This window comes from Fukomys damarensis, unplaced genomic scaffold (assembly GCF_012274545.1).
Source record: "Fukomys damarensis isolate Sample0158 unplaced genomic scaffold, DMR_v1.0_HiC HiC_scaffold_19, whole genome shotgun sequence".
Classification (NCBI taxonomy): domain Eukaryota; kingdom Metazoa; phylum Chordata; class Mammalia; order Rodentia; family Bathyergidae; genus Fukomys; species Fukomys damarensis.
Window position 1 is genome coordinate 22724631 of NW_022900931.1, and position 17025 is coordinate 22741655.

At 36.2% G+C, this 17025-nt stretch overlaps 1 protein-coding gene across 1 annotated transcript in view; it reads left to right on the top strand.

Annotated features, from left to right (window-relative positions):
* The window catches only part of Lrp6 (LDL receptor related protein 6), a 70251-nt gene that overhangs the window by 1225 nt on the left and 52001 nt on the right, over positions 1–17025 (top strand). The window contains exons 2-5 of the mRNA XM_010643552.2: positions 7001–7197; positions 8903–9034; positions 11729–12125; positions 13245–13416. Of these exons, the coding sequence (XP_010641854.1) occupies positions 7001–7197; positions 8903–9034; positions 11729–12125; positions 13245–13416 (898 nt within the window). The remainder of the gene's footprint in view (positions 1–7000; positions 7198–8902; positions 9035–11728; positions 12126–13244; positions 13417–17025) is intronic.

The following is a 17025-nucleotide window of genomic DNA, read 5'->3' on the forward strand; positions in this document are numbered from 1 at the left end:
GGAAATATTCTGAACTTTGAAAAACTTAAAGAATTTAATTTAAAAAAGCCTTTTGTTATCATGAACTTCCTTTTTGGGGCCTTTTCTCAAAAAAAGTGAAATTACTTATATTGCGATGGTTTAGAATTAAAAGTAAGTGTTTCAAAGTACATGTGTGATGAGTATAAAAATAAAATAGGTGTGTTTCAACTCAAATTTGACAGTCTGTCCAATAGGCTTTCAAAATGGGGACACCAGAGTTCTCATACAGGACATAGTACCACACTGAATAGAAACAAAATTGAATAGCATAGGGAGGAACAAGAGGGGAAGGAGAATGTTCACAGAAGGATGACGATTAGCTTTGGAGATCTCAGAAACAAAGCTACCATACTTTTTAATGTTCTGTGAAAGTTCAGGAAAATTAATGTTATGTAGCTATAAGGATCAGAAAAATACCAAGATAAAATCCCTTTTAAAGTTACCATGGAGGCAGGGATTTAGCTCAGTGGTTCCACCGCCTGCCTTCGCAAGTGCAAGGACCCTAGTTCGATCCCTGGTACCAAAAAACAAAACAAAACAATAAAGTTATCACAAAGAGCTGGATGCATCCTGTAATCCTAGCAGTCTGGGAGGCTGAGGCAGAATTGTAAATCTGAGCCTAGCTTGAGCAACTTAGTAAGACCCTATCTCAAAATAAAAATGGACGTAGCTTTGTGTGGAGGCCCTGTGCTCAATTCCCAGTAAATGCGTGCAGAGGCTGTATATAGGGGTGGTTGTTTATTGGAAAAAGAAAAAAAGGAATGAGAAACAGAATCCTTACAGAGAACCCCCAAAAACATGACCATGGAAGGGCTCCAATTGCTGTTTAAAATTGTGCCAAAGTTAGTGAGAAACCAGTATCACACATGAAAGAATAAGGTGAAATTAGAAAAAGTTAGAAATGAGATGAGAAAACAAAGGAAAGAATTACAAATAAAAGAAAAATCATTTCAGGGGAAAAATCACTAAACGGGGGACACAAGAGAGGATAAATGAAGGGAAAGGCCTTTAAATAAAGTTGAAAAGGAAGAAAAAAGTAAATTTACATAAGCTGTTCTTGAAAAAGACCTGACGACAGATCTAGTAAACATGTTCAAACAGCTATCTTAAAGATTTTCAAAGAATTAAAAGAAGATGTGGAGAAAGTCAAAGTAATGTGTGAACAAAATGGAAATATTGTATCAACAAAAAGACAGCATAATCTAAAAAGAAACCAGAAAGAAATCTGAGATGAAAATGAATTTAAATGCTGATTTGAGCAAGTGGAAAATGGATTGGTGAACCTGAAGATAGGACAAGATAAATTATCAGACTGAAGAGCAAGAAGAAACAAGTGCAGGCCCGGTGGGACACCATTAGTGGACCTGGTTGCTCATTGTATGACAAGGAAGGGGGCAGAGAGGATATTTGAAAATATAGTGGCCAAAAGCTCCCCAAGTTTGACAAAAAAGACATGAATATAAAGATCTTCATCTCCCCTGGTTCCTCCCTTTGCTTTCTGCTTCCTGACTGCTTTGAGGTGAGCTGTTTCTCTTCTGCCATGCCCTTTCCCATGTTGTTTCTTCTTTGGAGCTGGCCAACTGGAGACTAGTATGTGAGGGAAAATAACCTCTCGTCTAAGTTTTGGGTGTTGGGTGTTGTGTCTCAGTGACAAAGATAGCAGTGAACTAATATATTCGAAGTGCTAAAGAATGGAACTATATACTCACAGTGCTCCTTTATCCAGCAGCGCTTAAAAAATGAGAGAGAACTGTGCATGGTGCTACCTGCCTGTAATCTCAGCACTTTTGAGAGGCTGAGACAGGAGGATCGGGAGTTCGAGTCCAGCCTGGGCAACTTAGCAACATCTTGTCTCAAAATTTAAAAAGGGGTAGGGGCTGTGCTGTGAAAGCCTTGGGCTGAATCCTCATTGCTGACCCATACATAAAAATTAAAACTAAAAAAGGGGGGAATAAATTGAAACATTTCCAGATAAAAGCGAGGGGGCTTTTCAAAATAAATTAACCATTTGTCTCTGACAAATGAAACACTAAGATGTAGTCAAGACTTTAGGGCTTGCTGTATATTATTCCTCTTGAAGCTCAGTAATTAGGGTGTGACATGGTTCTTTGTAGTTGCTTTAGTGTAGACCTCTATTTCTTGTTCTGAATCAGTATTTCCTTCTCTTTTGCTGAGGGCTCAGCTTTAATGCTAGCTAATTTTATTGAATTATTAATTCTAAATCTCATTGTTTATTTGGTTACTTGTTGTCCCTTAACTATTTTGAAAACAGGAATCAGCCAGGCATGGTGACACATGCCTGTAATCCCAACATCTGGGAAGCTGAGGGTGGAGGATCTACTTATCAAAATGAAAACATTAAAAATGGGCTGGGGATGTCGCTCAGTGCAAAGGTCCTGGGCTCAATCCCTACTACTGCATCAAAACAAAACAACAGAAATCAGTTTTTCTATTCCTTGATAATTGTGCATTGCTTATATTTGCTTAGATTTATATTTATACATGTATGTATGTATACAATAAAGGATGAGAAAGATGTATTTGGTGTGAAATTTTATAATAAATATACTATATGTATTTCTTTCATCAGGAGAAATATAATTAGTTTGGAAAAAATGTAACTATCAGATTAGATAGTTTTAGGTCCCTTTATGTGTTAACTGTTGCTCTGCTGCAGATACTTAACTGCCTTGTGTCTCGTATATCTGTAATCTTGGATATAATACAGCTCAGCCTTATACAGAAGGCCCAGTCAGATGTTTGTGGCACTAGCTAAGTCTTTGTTCATTTTAATATTGGTTTATTTGTCTTGTTGGCTGTAAGAGCTCGTGTGTGTGTGTGTGTGTGTGTGTGTGTGTGTGTGTGTGTGTGTGTGTATTTCAGATACAGGATCTTCACTGTATATGTGACCCACCAATATTTTCTGTCAGTATTAGTGAATGTTAATATGATGTGGTTGGTCTGTTTTGGGAAGTTGACCCGCATATTTAATATATCTTAATCAATTTCAACTCCTTTCTTCCTTTTCCTCACCCCTCCTGCTTATCCCCTCTGCTTACATTTAGAGCTACAATTCATCTTTATTTAATTTATGTGTCTGATGATTCTTACAGTTTTATACAATATTGTTTTGAATGAATGCCTTAACTACCTTCAATTTATATATGAAAATTACCTTTTTGATATAAGTATAACTTTCTATATTAAAATAATTTCAATTTAATTCTTTATTCATAGATATAGAGCAACTTATTTTTACAAATGGATCTTGTATTCTACAAGCTGTTGAATTTATTAGATTGGGAGGCTTCGTAAGTTCTTCAGTATACTCTATACACAGACTCCTATATGATAGCTTACTTCTTTTTCTAGTCTGGGTGCCTTCTTGTCTTGCTTGATTGCACTTGGCTATATCTTCAAGTACAGAGCTTCCCAAGGTTAGGTTCAGGTGTTAAAATTGCATGACGGTAGTCCTGTGGTACAGTTAAAGAAAGATTGTTGGCACACAGGTGGGCAGTTCTGAGATGGGGCAGCTTTGCTTGGGGTGTGTGTGCAGAAATAGAGGTGGATCAGTGTGTGGAGGTGCTTTGTAAATGGTAAGTCCAGTGGGTTTGGAATTTGAAAGAACTACCTGCAAAGGCTATGGAATCTGAAAGAGGTAGCAAGAGAGCTTATGTAACTGGGGTGTATCTGTGGGATTGAGCTTTAGCAGTATGCTGCATGACAGATAGACAGACAAGACCTCAGATGATATTTAGAGACTGCTAGCAGCAATTGGAAACATCGGTGTTGGTGGGGCTTCCTTGGCTTCTTTCCTGAGGCTCCTTAGCTCTTAGGCACACTGCTAAAGAACTGGGCTTTCTGTTCTCAACAGCTGTAATCACCTCCTCCTGGAAGTAACTTTTTTTGGAGAGTGGGTGGCACCAGAAGGTAACCAATCTGGTAATTGCATCCAGAGATAAGGAAGGTGAGCACCACATGGTTATCTGCACTTTTAGGAACAAGTCCTAATTGGCTGGACAAAGCAGTAGGTGATTCATGAATGGTGGTCCTCTTAGCTCTGTTTTTTGTTCAGCTCTGTTAATTACATGTTTTAAATCTAAAACATTTAATTTTTTGTTTTATTTATACTATTGTTTTCTCATTATATTACTGGCTTCTCTTACATTGAACTGAAAGTTTGGTGCTAATATCTGTTCTTTTAAGAGAATCTTTTTGTCATTGTCCTATATTCTGAGTAACTACTTTGAAGATAATGATACACTGTATATTAACTATTGTTATTTTCTTGTAGTGAAATTTTGATGTTTCATTAAAAAATTTAATTTTATCAAGCACTTACTATTTAATAAATATACCTAATTTTTGCACAGTATATGAGATCATGAGACGAAAAAGAAGCCATAGTCCCTACTCTCGAAAAGGTGATCTGTTAGAATTGTTGAATAAGTAAATACTTACAGAATAGACCAGTAGCTATTGTGACAATTTAGAAAAAGAAAAATAACTTCACACGGAGGGGAACAAATTAAGAAAGACCATGAAAAGGAAGTGGCATTTAAATTGAATGTTAGCATAGTATTTACTGGGTTTAATAAATTAGTGATCTAAAGCTTATTTATTCAAAAACTTAAATACAAAGTATTTACATTTTAAAATATATGCCTTATATGAGAAATACTAAATTAGTTTGGAAATTTTGAAAAACATATACCCTAAAGTTGAGGTATCATTTTTGAAGCACTGTATTATTAAGTACCAAGCACAGTGTGGAATTGCTTTGCATATGTTATCATTTCATCTTCATAGTGACTCAGCGAGATACATTGTTATCTTTCATTTGCAGATGAAAACAAATCTTGCAGAAATGATGTAAGTAGTAAGTGAGCATTAGGGGATTTAAACTCGGTTCAGTCTGGTTTCCAGTTGTGTGTTTTCAGTCCGTATATATTAAAAAATAGCTTTTAGAGAAGGATTTTGCTTTACCCATCTCTTTATTTTCCTGTTAAGTTCATTAGAGAGAATTTATCATTTTATTTAAGGAGACACAAAGGACTTTTAAAAGCTTTTTTTCCATCTCCAAAGTTTTTCAAAGATCTGATTATAATTTGCTATTTTTTAGGATAGTTGATGAAGTACAAGTAACTTAGTTTCTACTATTCTTTGTTTTTCATTTGTATTTTTGCGTGTCATGGCATCGTCTCAGAACTAATTCTGTGTTTTACCATGAATTCTGAAAGACTTTAGTGTAAAATACACTGGCTTGTTTAAAATTGAACATAAACTATGATACCATTCCTATAAGTAAGGAACTTTAATTAATAAAAATTGCCCATTTAGCATAAACAGCGGTGCCGTAATTTGTCTGTCTTGCTGCTGGGTGGCATGGCTATTGGTGGCACGCATGCATGACTGTCCCATTAGGTGGCTTTATGTTAATTTTATTAGTAAAAAGAGCAGTAAAAGTGATTAGACCTGTTTGTTCCCTCCATGGTACAAGCTACCCAGTGGAACAGTCAGACAAGTACCAGATCAGTTCAAGCTGGCAAGAATGTGTTAAAAAAAATGGAAGGAAGCACTTCAGAAATAGATACTGTGACAGTTTTGTTTGTTTGCTTGTTTGTTATTTTGAACTAGAGGGAGAAGTAATCTGCTGAGGAAAGGAGAAAATTGTGCTAGAGACTGGCAGAGTGGAAACGGTGCTCCAAAATTAGTTTGTTTGGTAAACTAAACATGCTAATGTATTCACTTTTTATATACCTGGCATTATGTTACTGTTAATCAATTTAATGAGGTAGTAGTCTCTTAGATATTAGAGATCACCAAGTAGCCTCCCAGACCTAAAGATGTGTGATACCTTTTATTTCTCTTTAGTAGCTTATATTTTCTTTCTGCTAGACTATTGGAAAACTTGAATTTATGAAAACATCAAAAAATTTTTTTTTGTACTGGGGATCGAGGCTCGGGACCTTGCACTTGTGAGACATGTGGTGGAACCAGTGAGCTAAATCCCCAGCCCCGAAAATATTTATTTTCTTGACTATTATTTTTTACTCAAAACATTTATTATTCTAGAATGTTTACTAGTTACGTAATTCTGAGACCTGCAAAGTTATACCTTGAGCACTAAGTCTCCCTACTTTTCCTTTTATATAGTATGTATTGTTTGTGAAATTTCTGGGTCTGCTTTGTCTCATTAACAGATCCTAACAGCCACACAGCTTCTTTTTGCTGCTTGAATGAGGGAGGTTAAATAGAAATAGAAAAAAAGTTAGGTTGGGTGATTTTTTTTTTTTTTTTGGCTGGAAGTTTGCAGGGGGAGCTTTACCTGAATGATTTTTCAGCCCCATGTGTATGTTTTCAGCCATAGTTATTAAAACTATAAGAAATGATTAAAGAAACAGGTTCAAGTTCTTTGTTCCTTCGCATTAAGAAGAAATAAACCTTTTGCTGATGTAAATCTCCTTCAAGTGCCAGTTTTAATCTGTGGCATCCCCTTATTGCTCACCTTTCTTCTGGTGGAGATATGAGTTATGTGAAAGGATGGAAGATGTGAGTTCAGAAATGATAGCAGAGAGGTGGGAATGGGCAGCATTGCGAACTACTAGTGTTCCAGCTTTTCCTGTCAGGTGGCTGGAGTACACTTGGAGCCTGTTTCCATGTGAGGAGCCACTCGGAAGTGATTGTGGGGTTTTCTGGACATTTTGAAAGCATACTTAAATTTGTCATGTGAACTATTTTTCATAAGATTTTCATAAGATACATTGACCCAAAAGGTGTTCTGCAGGATTTTTTTTTTTGTCTTTTTGGTACCGGGAATTGAAGTCAGGACCTTGTGCTTGCAAGGCAGGTGGCTGAACTAAATCCCCAGCTCTCAGGATTTTTATGTTAATGTGAACTAAGATTATTTTAATGGGAGTATTGGTGGTATATGATAAAAGAAGAAAATTTTAAAATGTTTTTCTCTTTGTGTTACTAGGCAGGCAGTGGTTAAAGGTTCCCTTCCACATCCTTTTGCCTTGACTTTATTTGAGGACACACTGTACTGGACTGACTGGAATACACACTCCATTTTGGCTTGCAACAAGTACACTGGCGAGGGTCTGCGTGAAATTCATTCGAACATCTTCTCTCCCATGGATATACATGCCTTCAGCCAGCTGAGGCAACCAAATGGTAAGTGATCTTGATTTTTAAATTGCAAGTTGGAACAGCTTTGCGCCAGTCTGATATCTGGCTTTAGTGAGGGTCTGGGGGAGCGAGAACATATCCAAAAGTAATAGGAGGGAATAAAAAAAGAGAGAAAACATGGAAATATAATTCAGGTTAAGCTATAGCCTAAAATAAACCATTTGTAGCCTTACATTTACTATATACTACCTTTCCTTTTTTTTGAGATGGGACAATAGAAGTAGAGAAAAGAGAATCAAACTAAAAATTGAGGCAACTCATTTTTTAAGCTTACAGACTTCGATTTCTGTTGTTTATTGGCGTTTGTGTCTTAAACAGTTTTCTCGAATGGAAATCAATTACTCTAGATGCTGAATTTAAGTACCTCAGCTTTCTGAATGAAGTGCCTGCTTAAACATTTCCTTGCATACTTTCCTCTCTCCTTTTTCTTTAAGTTTTGCTTCTATTTTTAGTCACCCTTTACAATGACTTGGGCTATGTCAGCTCACAGTGACCTCTTGTAAGGGAGGAATGGAATTAAGTTTGGAAGGAATATGAGAATGTTAAGTGTTTGGCACTTGTGTGTAAATAAATGTCTGGCATGTGTCTGAGTATATTTCAGATTGTGTTCTCTAGCCAGAAAATATTTTGGATCATGTGTTGCTTTGTATTAGCTTTTTCCATTTGGGGGGAGATAATCAAATATTGAATGTGTAATATTAGAATCTTGTGATTGTGAGCCCATAAAAATAAAATGGGTTATTTACTCTCTTGTAAAAAAGGAAAATGTTTGATTACTCATGAATTTGTTCTTGTAGCCCTCAGGAGAACATTTTCTCTTTTTCAATTCACTGTTGATGTGTGTTCGACTTGAGAATTTGCAGTTATCTTTGACATTGCTGTCTTTTTATATCATCTTCTCTTGATCTCCATTTTAGTTTGCTTCTTTCTATGAGTATTACTTGAATACATCCATCCCACAGTTTCTATAGATATGCTAATTAGTTTCTCTGCTTTTCAGTTTTATTTAATCCATCCTGCTTATCTCTTTCATATTAATCTTTCTAAGGCACAGTTTTTCAACATTCTAATTACTTTTCTTGTCCACCGCAGTATTCCCATCCTTTATGCTCATTTAGCTTTAGTTCCTGTTAGGCAATGGAAACCTTGACCCCACATCTATACTATTCATTTTATGGTACTCAGTGTATGGCCTCAAAGATTTTATTCATATGGCCTTACCACATTTGGAGTGATTCTTTTCTTCCTATCCTTGAAGGCTCCTGTCATGTTCTACAAACTCCATGAAATCTTTCTTCGGTTTTTAAAACAAGTTAATTTCTTTTTGACTCTATACTTATAGTCTACAATTTAATGTGCAGCAAGATATTATTTAGGTTCATTGTTTTGTTTTCTAGTTTAATTGTTTGTTAATTTTGGCTTACTCATTAGATTGTGAGCTTTATTAGGGCAAGGGTTTCCTGCTCTGCTTTTTGTTTGTTCCTGTTTGGATACAATATGACCAAGTTAATTCTTACTGATTAATTCATTTCCTTACAGATGGTTTGGTAGTCAAGCACCTGGATAACATTTGGTAATAATTTTGGTTTATCACAGTTGCTCATGTTATGGTTGTTAACCTTTGTGTACCTAGAATGAGGGAGGTCATCCATAATCATTGGCATTAATCAGTGTGATTTATATTTGACAGCTACAAATCCATGTGGAATTGATAATGGTGGTTGTTCTCATTTGTGTTTGATGTCTCCAGTCAAGCCATTTTATCAGTGTGCCTGCCCAACGGGGGTCAAACTTCTGGAGAATGGAAAAACCTGCAAAAATGGTAAGAGGATGTTATCTAAGAAGAATAAACTTGGACAGCATTTGAGATTTTATGATTTATTTTGTTTTTCTATAAAAAAACTATAGGTTAGAATGCCTTGGGAAACTCATATGGTTACATAGCAAGAATGTTCTATGTCTTAAGACGTCTTTTGAAAGCTATTTTATAAATTTAATATTTTAAGTCACATGCTCTTTTTGAAAAAAATTATGTACTGTTTTTGTTCTCTATCAGCTTTTCATAATTGGTACCAGAATTGATTCATGTGAAAGTGAGTGTGTCTCATAGAAATGCATTTTTAACAGCAGGTGGTACTTGTAAATACACAACCTCTCTGGAGGGAAAGGTGCTTATGAAATTGGGGGAGGGGTGCAGTTACCAGGGATCCAACTCAGGACCTTGTGCTTGCAAGGCAGGTGGCAACACCACTGAACTAAATCTCTGGCCCAAGTGTTTATTAAAGTTTAAGCTACTAAGATTATAATGGGGTAGATAAATTTTCTCGCAAGTAACAATGATATTTTTAATTGCTTTCTAATGACACGAGTGCTCTCAGAAGAAGAAAGAAAAGTCCCATGGCACTGCTAAAAGCAACTTCTTTTTATATTAAACACCACACTTGCCCTCTCCTCCTTACTCCTAATTCCCTGTGAGGGATGGCATGTTGGAGAGGTGTGCTGATTTAGGACATTTCAAGGGACTTCTCATTTAGAACACCGGTTCTTCTCTTTTTCTTCTTAATGAGGGTGTTGCTGTTCATTCTTACCCCTTCAGCAAGACCTGGTAAGAAAATCGATATATTTAGCAGTGGCTTCTTTATTTAACTCTGAAAAGCAGACGGCTTTATTTCAGAGCTTTAGAGTATTCCTGGCAAGGAGGTCAGGGAGTCAGAGATGGAATCAAGTCCATGCACTGGGTATTTGTTATGACTTGGCGTGGATAGATTATCCTCACCTTCAAAGGTGAAGCTGGCCGAATCTTGTGAGATGGTTTCCATGGCAAACAATAATTTGGTTTCATTTTAAAACAAAGGGTTTTTGTAATGTTGCTTTTGTTTGTTTGTTTAAAATGTAGCCTGATTTTAAAACCAAGGCTTTATTTTAGCAGTAATGGTCTGTTTGTCACAGCGGTGTAAATGTACATGTTCAACTAGTTTCAGTTTCAGTTGTTATTTGCAGGTAGAAGCCTTCAGTTAACAATTTTGTTTTGCTCACTGCTCACATTAACAGCTCCATGACTTGCTGTTTGTAAAATTTCAACTGGTTCCTTTTTTCAGTTAGTAGGGGCAGTAAATTGTATAGTTACTTCTACGTGGTGCTTGCTATGGCATTTTGGGCTGTATTTTCTCCACGTTAGCATAAATTTATAATTAGCCCTCTAGTCAAACAGCTGATGTTGAGAAGCATCATTGCTTTTCTTAGTTTTTGCTTCTGCTTGAAGTTTATACCCTAAAAAATTTTTTTTGGCTATTAATTTTTCTTGCTCTTTCAATTGTCAGGTTGCTTACCATTTTTATTAGGATCTCAGGTAATTTTTATGGGGAAGATTTACCTGAACGTTAAAAATGAGGAAAAAGGATTGAGCCTAAAACTGTAATGCTCAATTATATTTTTATTGACTCTTGATTTGGGTTAAAAAACATATCATAAATGTGACTTAAAACTCAGTGAAATAAAAACATTAAAGTCTCTTTTATAACTAATACACCAGTTAATTTAAAATGAGTGTTTATTTGCTTAATATCTCCTTAAGTTTCACATTTATCTCCTTTAATTCGCATAGGAACCTTAGGACTTTTATATGAAGAAACTAGGCTTAGAGACTTGATATTTTATCTAAGTTTGTATAGCTGTTTAAATCAAGTTCTATTAGATCTACAACTCTTACTTCTACGTTCTATTTTTCTTTTTCTCTTTCCAGTGTTACTATGATTATTTCCTTCTTTATAGCTTCAGTTGTCCTCAGTTGTGTCAATTATTGCCCTATATTTTTTGCTGAGACAACTTTACTGAGAATTTATATACTGTAAAATTCTTCTATTTCAGTTGATAGTGATTTTTTAGTACATTTACAGAGTTGTGCAACCATTACCACAATCCAATTTTGTAATATTTCCATCAACCATAAAGCTTTTTGTTACAGACTTCTGTACGTTTTTAAATATGTTTCTGTCTTTGTTTTTAAGACAGGATCTCACTTTATAGTTCAGGCTGGCCCTGAACTCATTATTTAGCTCAGGCTGGCCCCAAACTCTCGGCAATCCTCCTGCTTCTGCCTCCTGAGTGCTGAGATTACAGGCGTGAGCCACCATACCCGGCACAAACATACTTCTTGAAGAAAAGGATCTGTGTTATATAATACTTTCCTCCTTTAATACTTAATCACTTAGTCATTATCGATGATTACCTTTAAATAGTTCTATTAATTCCAGGGACTGTCTAATAAAAGAAGCCAGAGAATGGACAAAACTTGCTTTCGAGAGTTTAGTCATCATAGTGTTTGACTTCATAGTGGACTTTCCCTATGTCATGTATTCCTTCCCATGGCCACTCTAAAGAGAGTTGGGGTGTGTGCATATGTGTGTGTGTATGTGTCTGTGTCTGTATGTATGTGTTCCTGAAGAAGTTCTGCATTTGCATTCTTTGTTTTGCCTGTAGTTTTCAAATGATTTCTTCTTTACTTACATTGTTTTAGGTGCCACTGAATTACTGCTTTTAGCCCGAAGAACAGATTTGAGACGCATTTCTTTGGATACACCAGATTTTACAGACATCGTTCTACAGTTAGAAGACATTCGTCATGCCATTGCCATAGATTATGATCCTGTGGAAGGCTATATCTACTGGACTGATGATGAAGTGAGGGCCATACGCCGCTCCTTCATAGATGGATCTGGCAGTCAGTTTGTGGTCACTGCTCAGATTGCCCATCCTGATGGTATTGCTGTTGACTGGGTTGCACGAAATCTTTACTGGACAGACACTGGCACTGATCGGATAGAAGTGACAAGGCTCAATGGGACCATGAGAAAGATCTTGATTTCAGAAGACTTAGAGGAACCCCGGGCTATTGTGTTAGATCCCATGGTTGGGTAAGGCTCTCTGCTAGTAGTAAATCTGTCCGGCATTTCTGTTGTCCATAGGTATCTAAAAATACCAACTCAGGATGAAGTACATGCAGCTTATGTCAGATTTTCAATAAACAGCTCTGTAATGGCTGTTCATTGTTAGATTATAGTAATTAGAGTAGAATCTCAAAGAATTGACTTTTTTTTTTGCCTAAAACATCTCGAATATTTTTCTCTCTAAATGAACTTAATGCATGTTGACTTTGAGGATTGTCTGCAGATTTTGCTCAGATTGCATAATGACCATGAAAAACAAGGACAGAAAATTTTCAGCACTTTCCCCGTCCTCAACAAGATTTTGTCATATTTTTCAGTACCTATAATATGAATATATCTTCATATTTTCCAAAATACATAGTAACTTGGCTCCTAAAACCTTGTCAGGCCATGTAGTTTTATTTCTTGTTTTCATTATGTAGCCCTAGGACCTTGACTGTAGTTCAAGGAAGCACAAATTTCTACATAGGTCTCAATGTTATTGTTACTGTAAAAATTATTCTGATGACAGTGACACATTGTTGTACCTCAGTGTGGTTTACCTTAGACCCACTTAACCCTCAAAAGCCAAAGGAATCACGGTAGGAAAAATTATTTGAGGCCTTCAGTTTGCCATATGAATATTCCTATCCAGATAACCATTTGTGTTAGAGGTTAAAAGCCATTGAGAAAAAGAGCAAAAGTTCATCAGAAAATCTTTTTTAAAAGAAATTATTGCCAGGCATAGTGGCACACTCCTGTAATCCCAGTACTCGGGAGGCTGAGGCAGGAGGATCACTGTGAGTTTGAGAACAGCCTGGGCTACATAGTGAGTTCCAGGTCAGTCTCAACTACATAGTGAGACCCTGTCTCAAAAAACAAACAAACAAAAAATTATTAAAATGAAATATCACTATTTGGAGGCATTTTCAGGATCTAAAAATTTATGTTTTGCTTATTATAAATATCTTAAACAGGCTCTTCAGATATTTAAATCCTATTTTTTCCCCCATCTGTGATGTTGACTGTTGATAGCAATATAATATGTAGTGTGGATCTCACTTTTACTATTACTTATTTTAGCTAATTTTATGTGTTCTTTTGTAGGTACATGTATTGGACTGACTGGGGAGAGATCCCGAAAATTGAGCGAGCAGCTCTAGATGGCTCTGACAGAGTAGTATTGGTTAATACTTCTCTTGGTTGGCCAAATGGTTTGGCTTTGGATTATGATGAAGGCAAAATATACTGGGGGGATGCCAAAACAGACAAAATTGAGGTTTGTTTCTTGTCTTTTCACTTTAAGACCAGTTTTATGTAGTTTTGAGTTGCTAGTAATTTCGCGCAGATATTCTTGCTTTAAACAGTTGCCTGGGCTGCTGGAGGTGTCTTTCATAGAAATTTTACTCAGCCTTTACAATTTGAGGGATAATATATTCTCTTGTATCCAGTCCAGGGTTTCTGAGTGATGTTGGTGTGAAAAATGGCCTTTTCTTTGTAGCCTTTAAAGCTTAAGTGAGTTTTCTCATTTTGAGTATAACTCTGACTGACTTTCCTAGAAGCAGTTTCAGCAAATTAAAATTATGTAATACCTATACTGGAAGAGTATGTGGAAGAGTCCTAATTTAGGAAGACAAAACCTCTGTGTGTGTGTGTGTGTGTACGTGTATACATAAATATATATATATATATATATACACACACACAGCATTTTTTGGCGCTATTCATGTTGGAGTCACGGAATATATTAAATATTAAAGTGGTTACATGTGAACAACTTTTAAATTGATTTATGAACTCTATGGGAGAAAGATAAATAGTAGAATTAATTGTGGCATTCAAATAGAATTATGGTGAAAATGAGCAGTAGTTTTTTTTATCACAGTATTTTATAAATGGCATTATCTTTGATTATTTGAGTCTGAAGTTTAGATTTCACAACTTTGAATTAAAGCTGTGTGTGTTTTACGGATTATATGTGTAAGAGTTAGGACCTTATTTTTTCCTTGAGGAGGGGGTGTGGGGTGCTTGACTTCTCATATAAGGAATAGTTTAGAGACACTCTTCACACTCTTCAAAGAGCCACTGCACACAACTAATGGATAGAAAATTTGAACTCTAGAGCAGTTATTTCAAAAGGTAATTCTGAGAAGTGCCAGGAACTCTGAAGGAACGGGGCTTCCTTCCAGAGTGGAAACTTTGAGTAGGAAAAACCCATTAGTAGTTTACCAGGCCCAGATACTGAAATGGCATCTCTTATCCTTGCAGCTGGTTTCCATTAACAAAAATTTTTGTGTAGACTGACTGTATAAAGTTTCTCCCCGTTGTTAGTGTTTTACTTTCCCCCTTTCCCTGTTTGCAAAACCCAAGCTAATGTTTAAATCTTTAACAGCTGGAGGGCAGTACTAATGAGTCAGAGTGATGGATTTGCTTTTCAGACAGGCTGATAGTTTCATTTGGGTCTGCTTGAGTGCAAATTGCCTGCCTAATCCTAGCCAGTTCACAGTTGTGTATTGATTAGCTGTAGACCATACATCATTGTATAGGTGTTGCTTACTCTTAGGGAAACAGTTAAAAGCCAACATGTCCTAGAAGAATGTCTGTAGCAGTGAAATTTACAAAATGGGAGAACACCTGATTTATTATCACATAGATGTCTTTTTTAGAGGATCTTAAAAATTCTGTATTTGGTCTTTAGTTTACTATGGCCGATTGATTATGTTAAAAATAAAATTATTGTCCCTTACTGGGAATGTTTTAAGTCTTACTTTCCCCTCTTTAGATGTATTTGATACTTCAGATACAAAAATTTATTCAGAATTGCAACTAGTTAAAGAGTGGTTCAGAGAAAAGAGAATCCATGGGGGTTATGGGTGATAGTGTTTGGGAATAAAAATGAATATATAATATAGATTAAACAGAATTTATTTGTATGAGGGCGCATCTTAAACTCAGTATTCCTCTGGCCTCTTTGTCTTACTGAGTTATACATATGTATACAACGGTGTCATATTTTCCCCTCCCCTCTTCTTTGCTTTTTGCTGAGGGGTACCGGCATCCTTGAGCCTACCTTTTTGATTCATCTTCTTCTTTCAACTCCCTGGCACATAACTGCTGTTTTTTCTTTATCCTCTTATTAACAGATTGTTTGGTGTTAGCGGTAAATTTACTCAAAAGCTATAAATAGATCTACCTCATTCTTTCCACTGGAAATTCTGATGAGCTTTCACTTTTTGGGCAGTAGTGCTTTTGTCATTTTCTTTTCATAGACAGATCTGACAAACAGGGAGAGCAGGTATTATTATTATTTTCCTCTTATGATGGTGGGTGAAATGGCTGGTACTTCACAAGCTAAGGAAAGAGTACAGCTGTTCAGCTTACTCAGTCTCGTATAATTTGGGAAAATAACTTAGTTTTCCATCCTGACACTAGTAATGATTGCAGGAGCAAGTGCGTGTCATCAATGCATTTAATCTTCTTTTACTTGCTCGTAGTTAAATAATACTGCATTTGAAGACTTACGGAAAGATAACATAATTTTAAAATGCCTCCTTTTCCAAGAAGTTGAGTAGATTATTGTTACTTGTGACTGATCCCTGGTACTGATCTGGCTCTGGTCTGGGTGATGCTCTCCTTTCTAGTCACATGGTCCTGAGAAAACTTCCTTGCTGTCATGTCCTGTCCCCAAATGGGAGCTGCTTTTTCCTGGGACTCTAGGTGAATATTAACCCATTCATGCTGAAGATTGCCATTTTTTGAGGTTTTGCATGAAATTCATGTATGTTATATACAAAATTTAAGGAACAAGAATTTGAAGAGAAAATATTTTATGTTCTGTTTGGCGTATTTCAAAAATGGAACAGTAGTCATAGAAGGAAGGACTAAGTTATGCTTGTGATAGCTGTGTTCTCTTCTGGATTGCGAGTTTAGTTGTGATCAAACTGCCCTCTGTTTTCATAGTACATTTGAGAAAAGATAGTTCTTTGGAAAATTCTGATGTGGCAATGTAAGACAAAATGAGCTCTTGTGTTTTGGTTGAAGAACTTGGGAAGACCTATGAATGCTCATTTACTTATTAGGCTTTCTCTCCCTCGGTGGGGACGCCTTATACTAGCTTCTCACTTCCTTTTATTTTTAAGTGGTGATATGGTGAGAGGCTGGCTATGATAGGGAACTGGTTCTAAGAATTAGGGAAACCAAGGAGAAGGAATGGGAAACCCTGGGTTTTTGGATTTGATTTATTTAAAGTTGTATCAAGTTGGAGAAAGAATGAACAGATTTATCTCAAGTCTATAATCAACTTCTGGAAAGAGGAGGTACGGGACATATAGGGCATTGCTAATGATGTCACTTTTCTCCCCTAGTTTTGTTTTTTTAATAGCAAAACAGTTATTGGTACATTTTAGGCGTATGTAATGATAACACTCATTGTAGGGAATTTGCACCTGTACATGATATATCCTGCCTCTTTTTTTCCCCTCCCTCAAGCCCCCTCCCCTCCCTGTTTTCCAAAACCAAAGCTTTGTTTCCATTTTTTTCCTTCTATTTTTTCTTGTCCCTTTCTTCCATTCTCCCTCCCTCCTCCCTTGTTCTGTTCTGGAAGGAATTGGCAAGTGACACACAGAGAGGCAGCAGAATGGAAGTAAAATAACAAATTCAGTCATTGATGAGGGTCCCTTATCAATGAGTATCAGTTCCCCTTCACATTTGGACATTTTCTTCCTGTTTCCCAATACCTGTTGTACATTTTTGTCCTTATTTCTACTTTTGGTTTCTCTTGTCAGAGAAACAATGAGGTATTTAAATATGTGTATCTGATTTATTTCACTTAAAGTATGGTCTCAAGGTCCATCCATTTAGCTACAAATGACTCAGGGACATCCTTCTT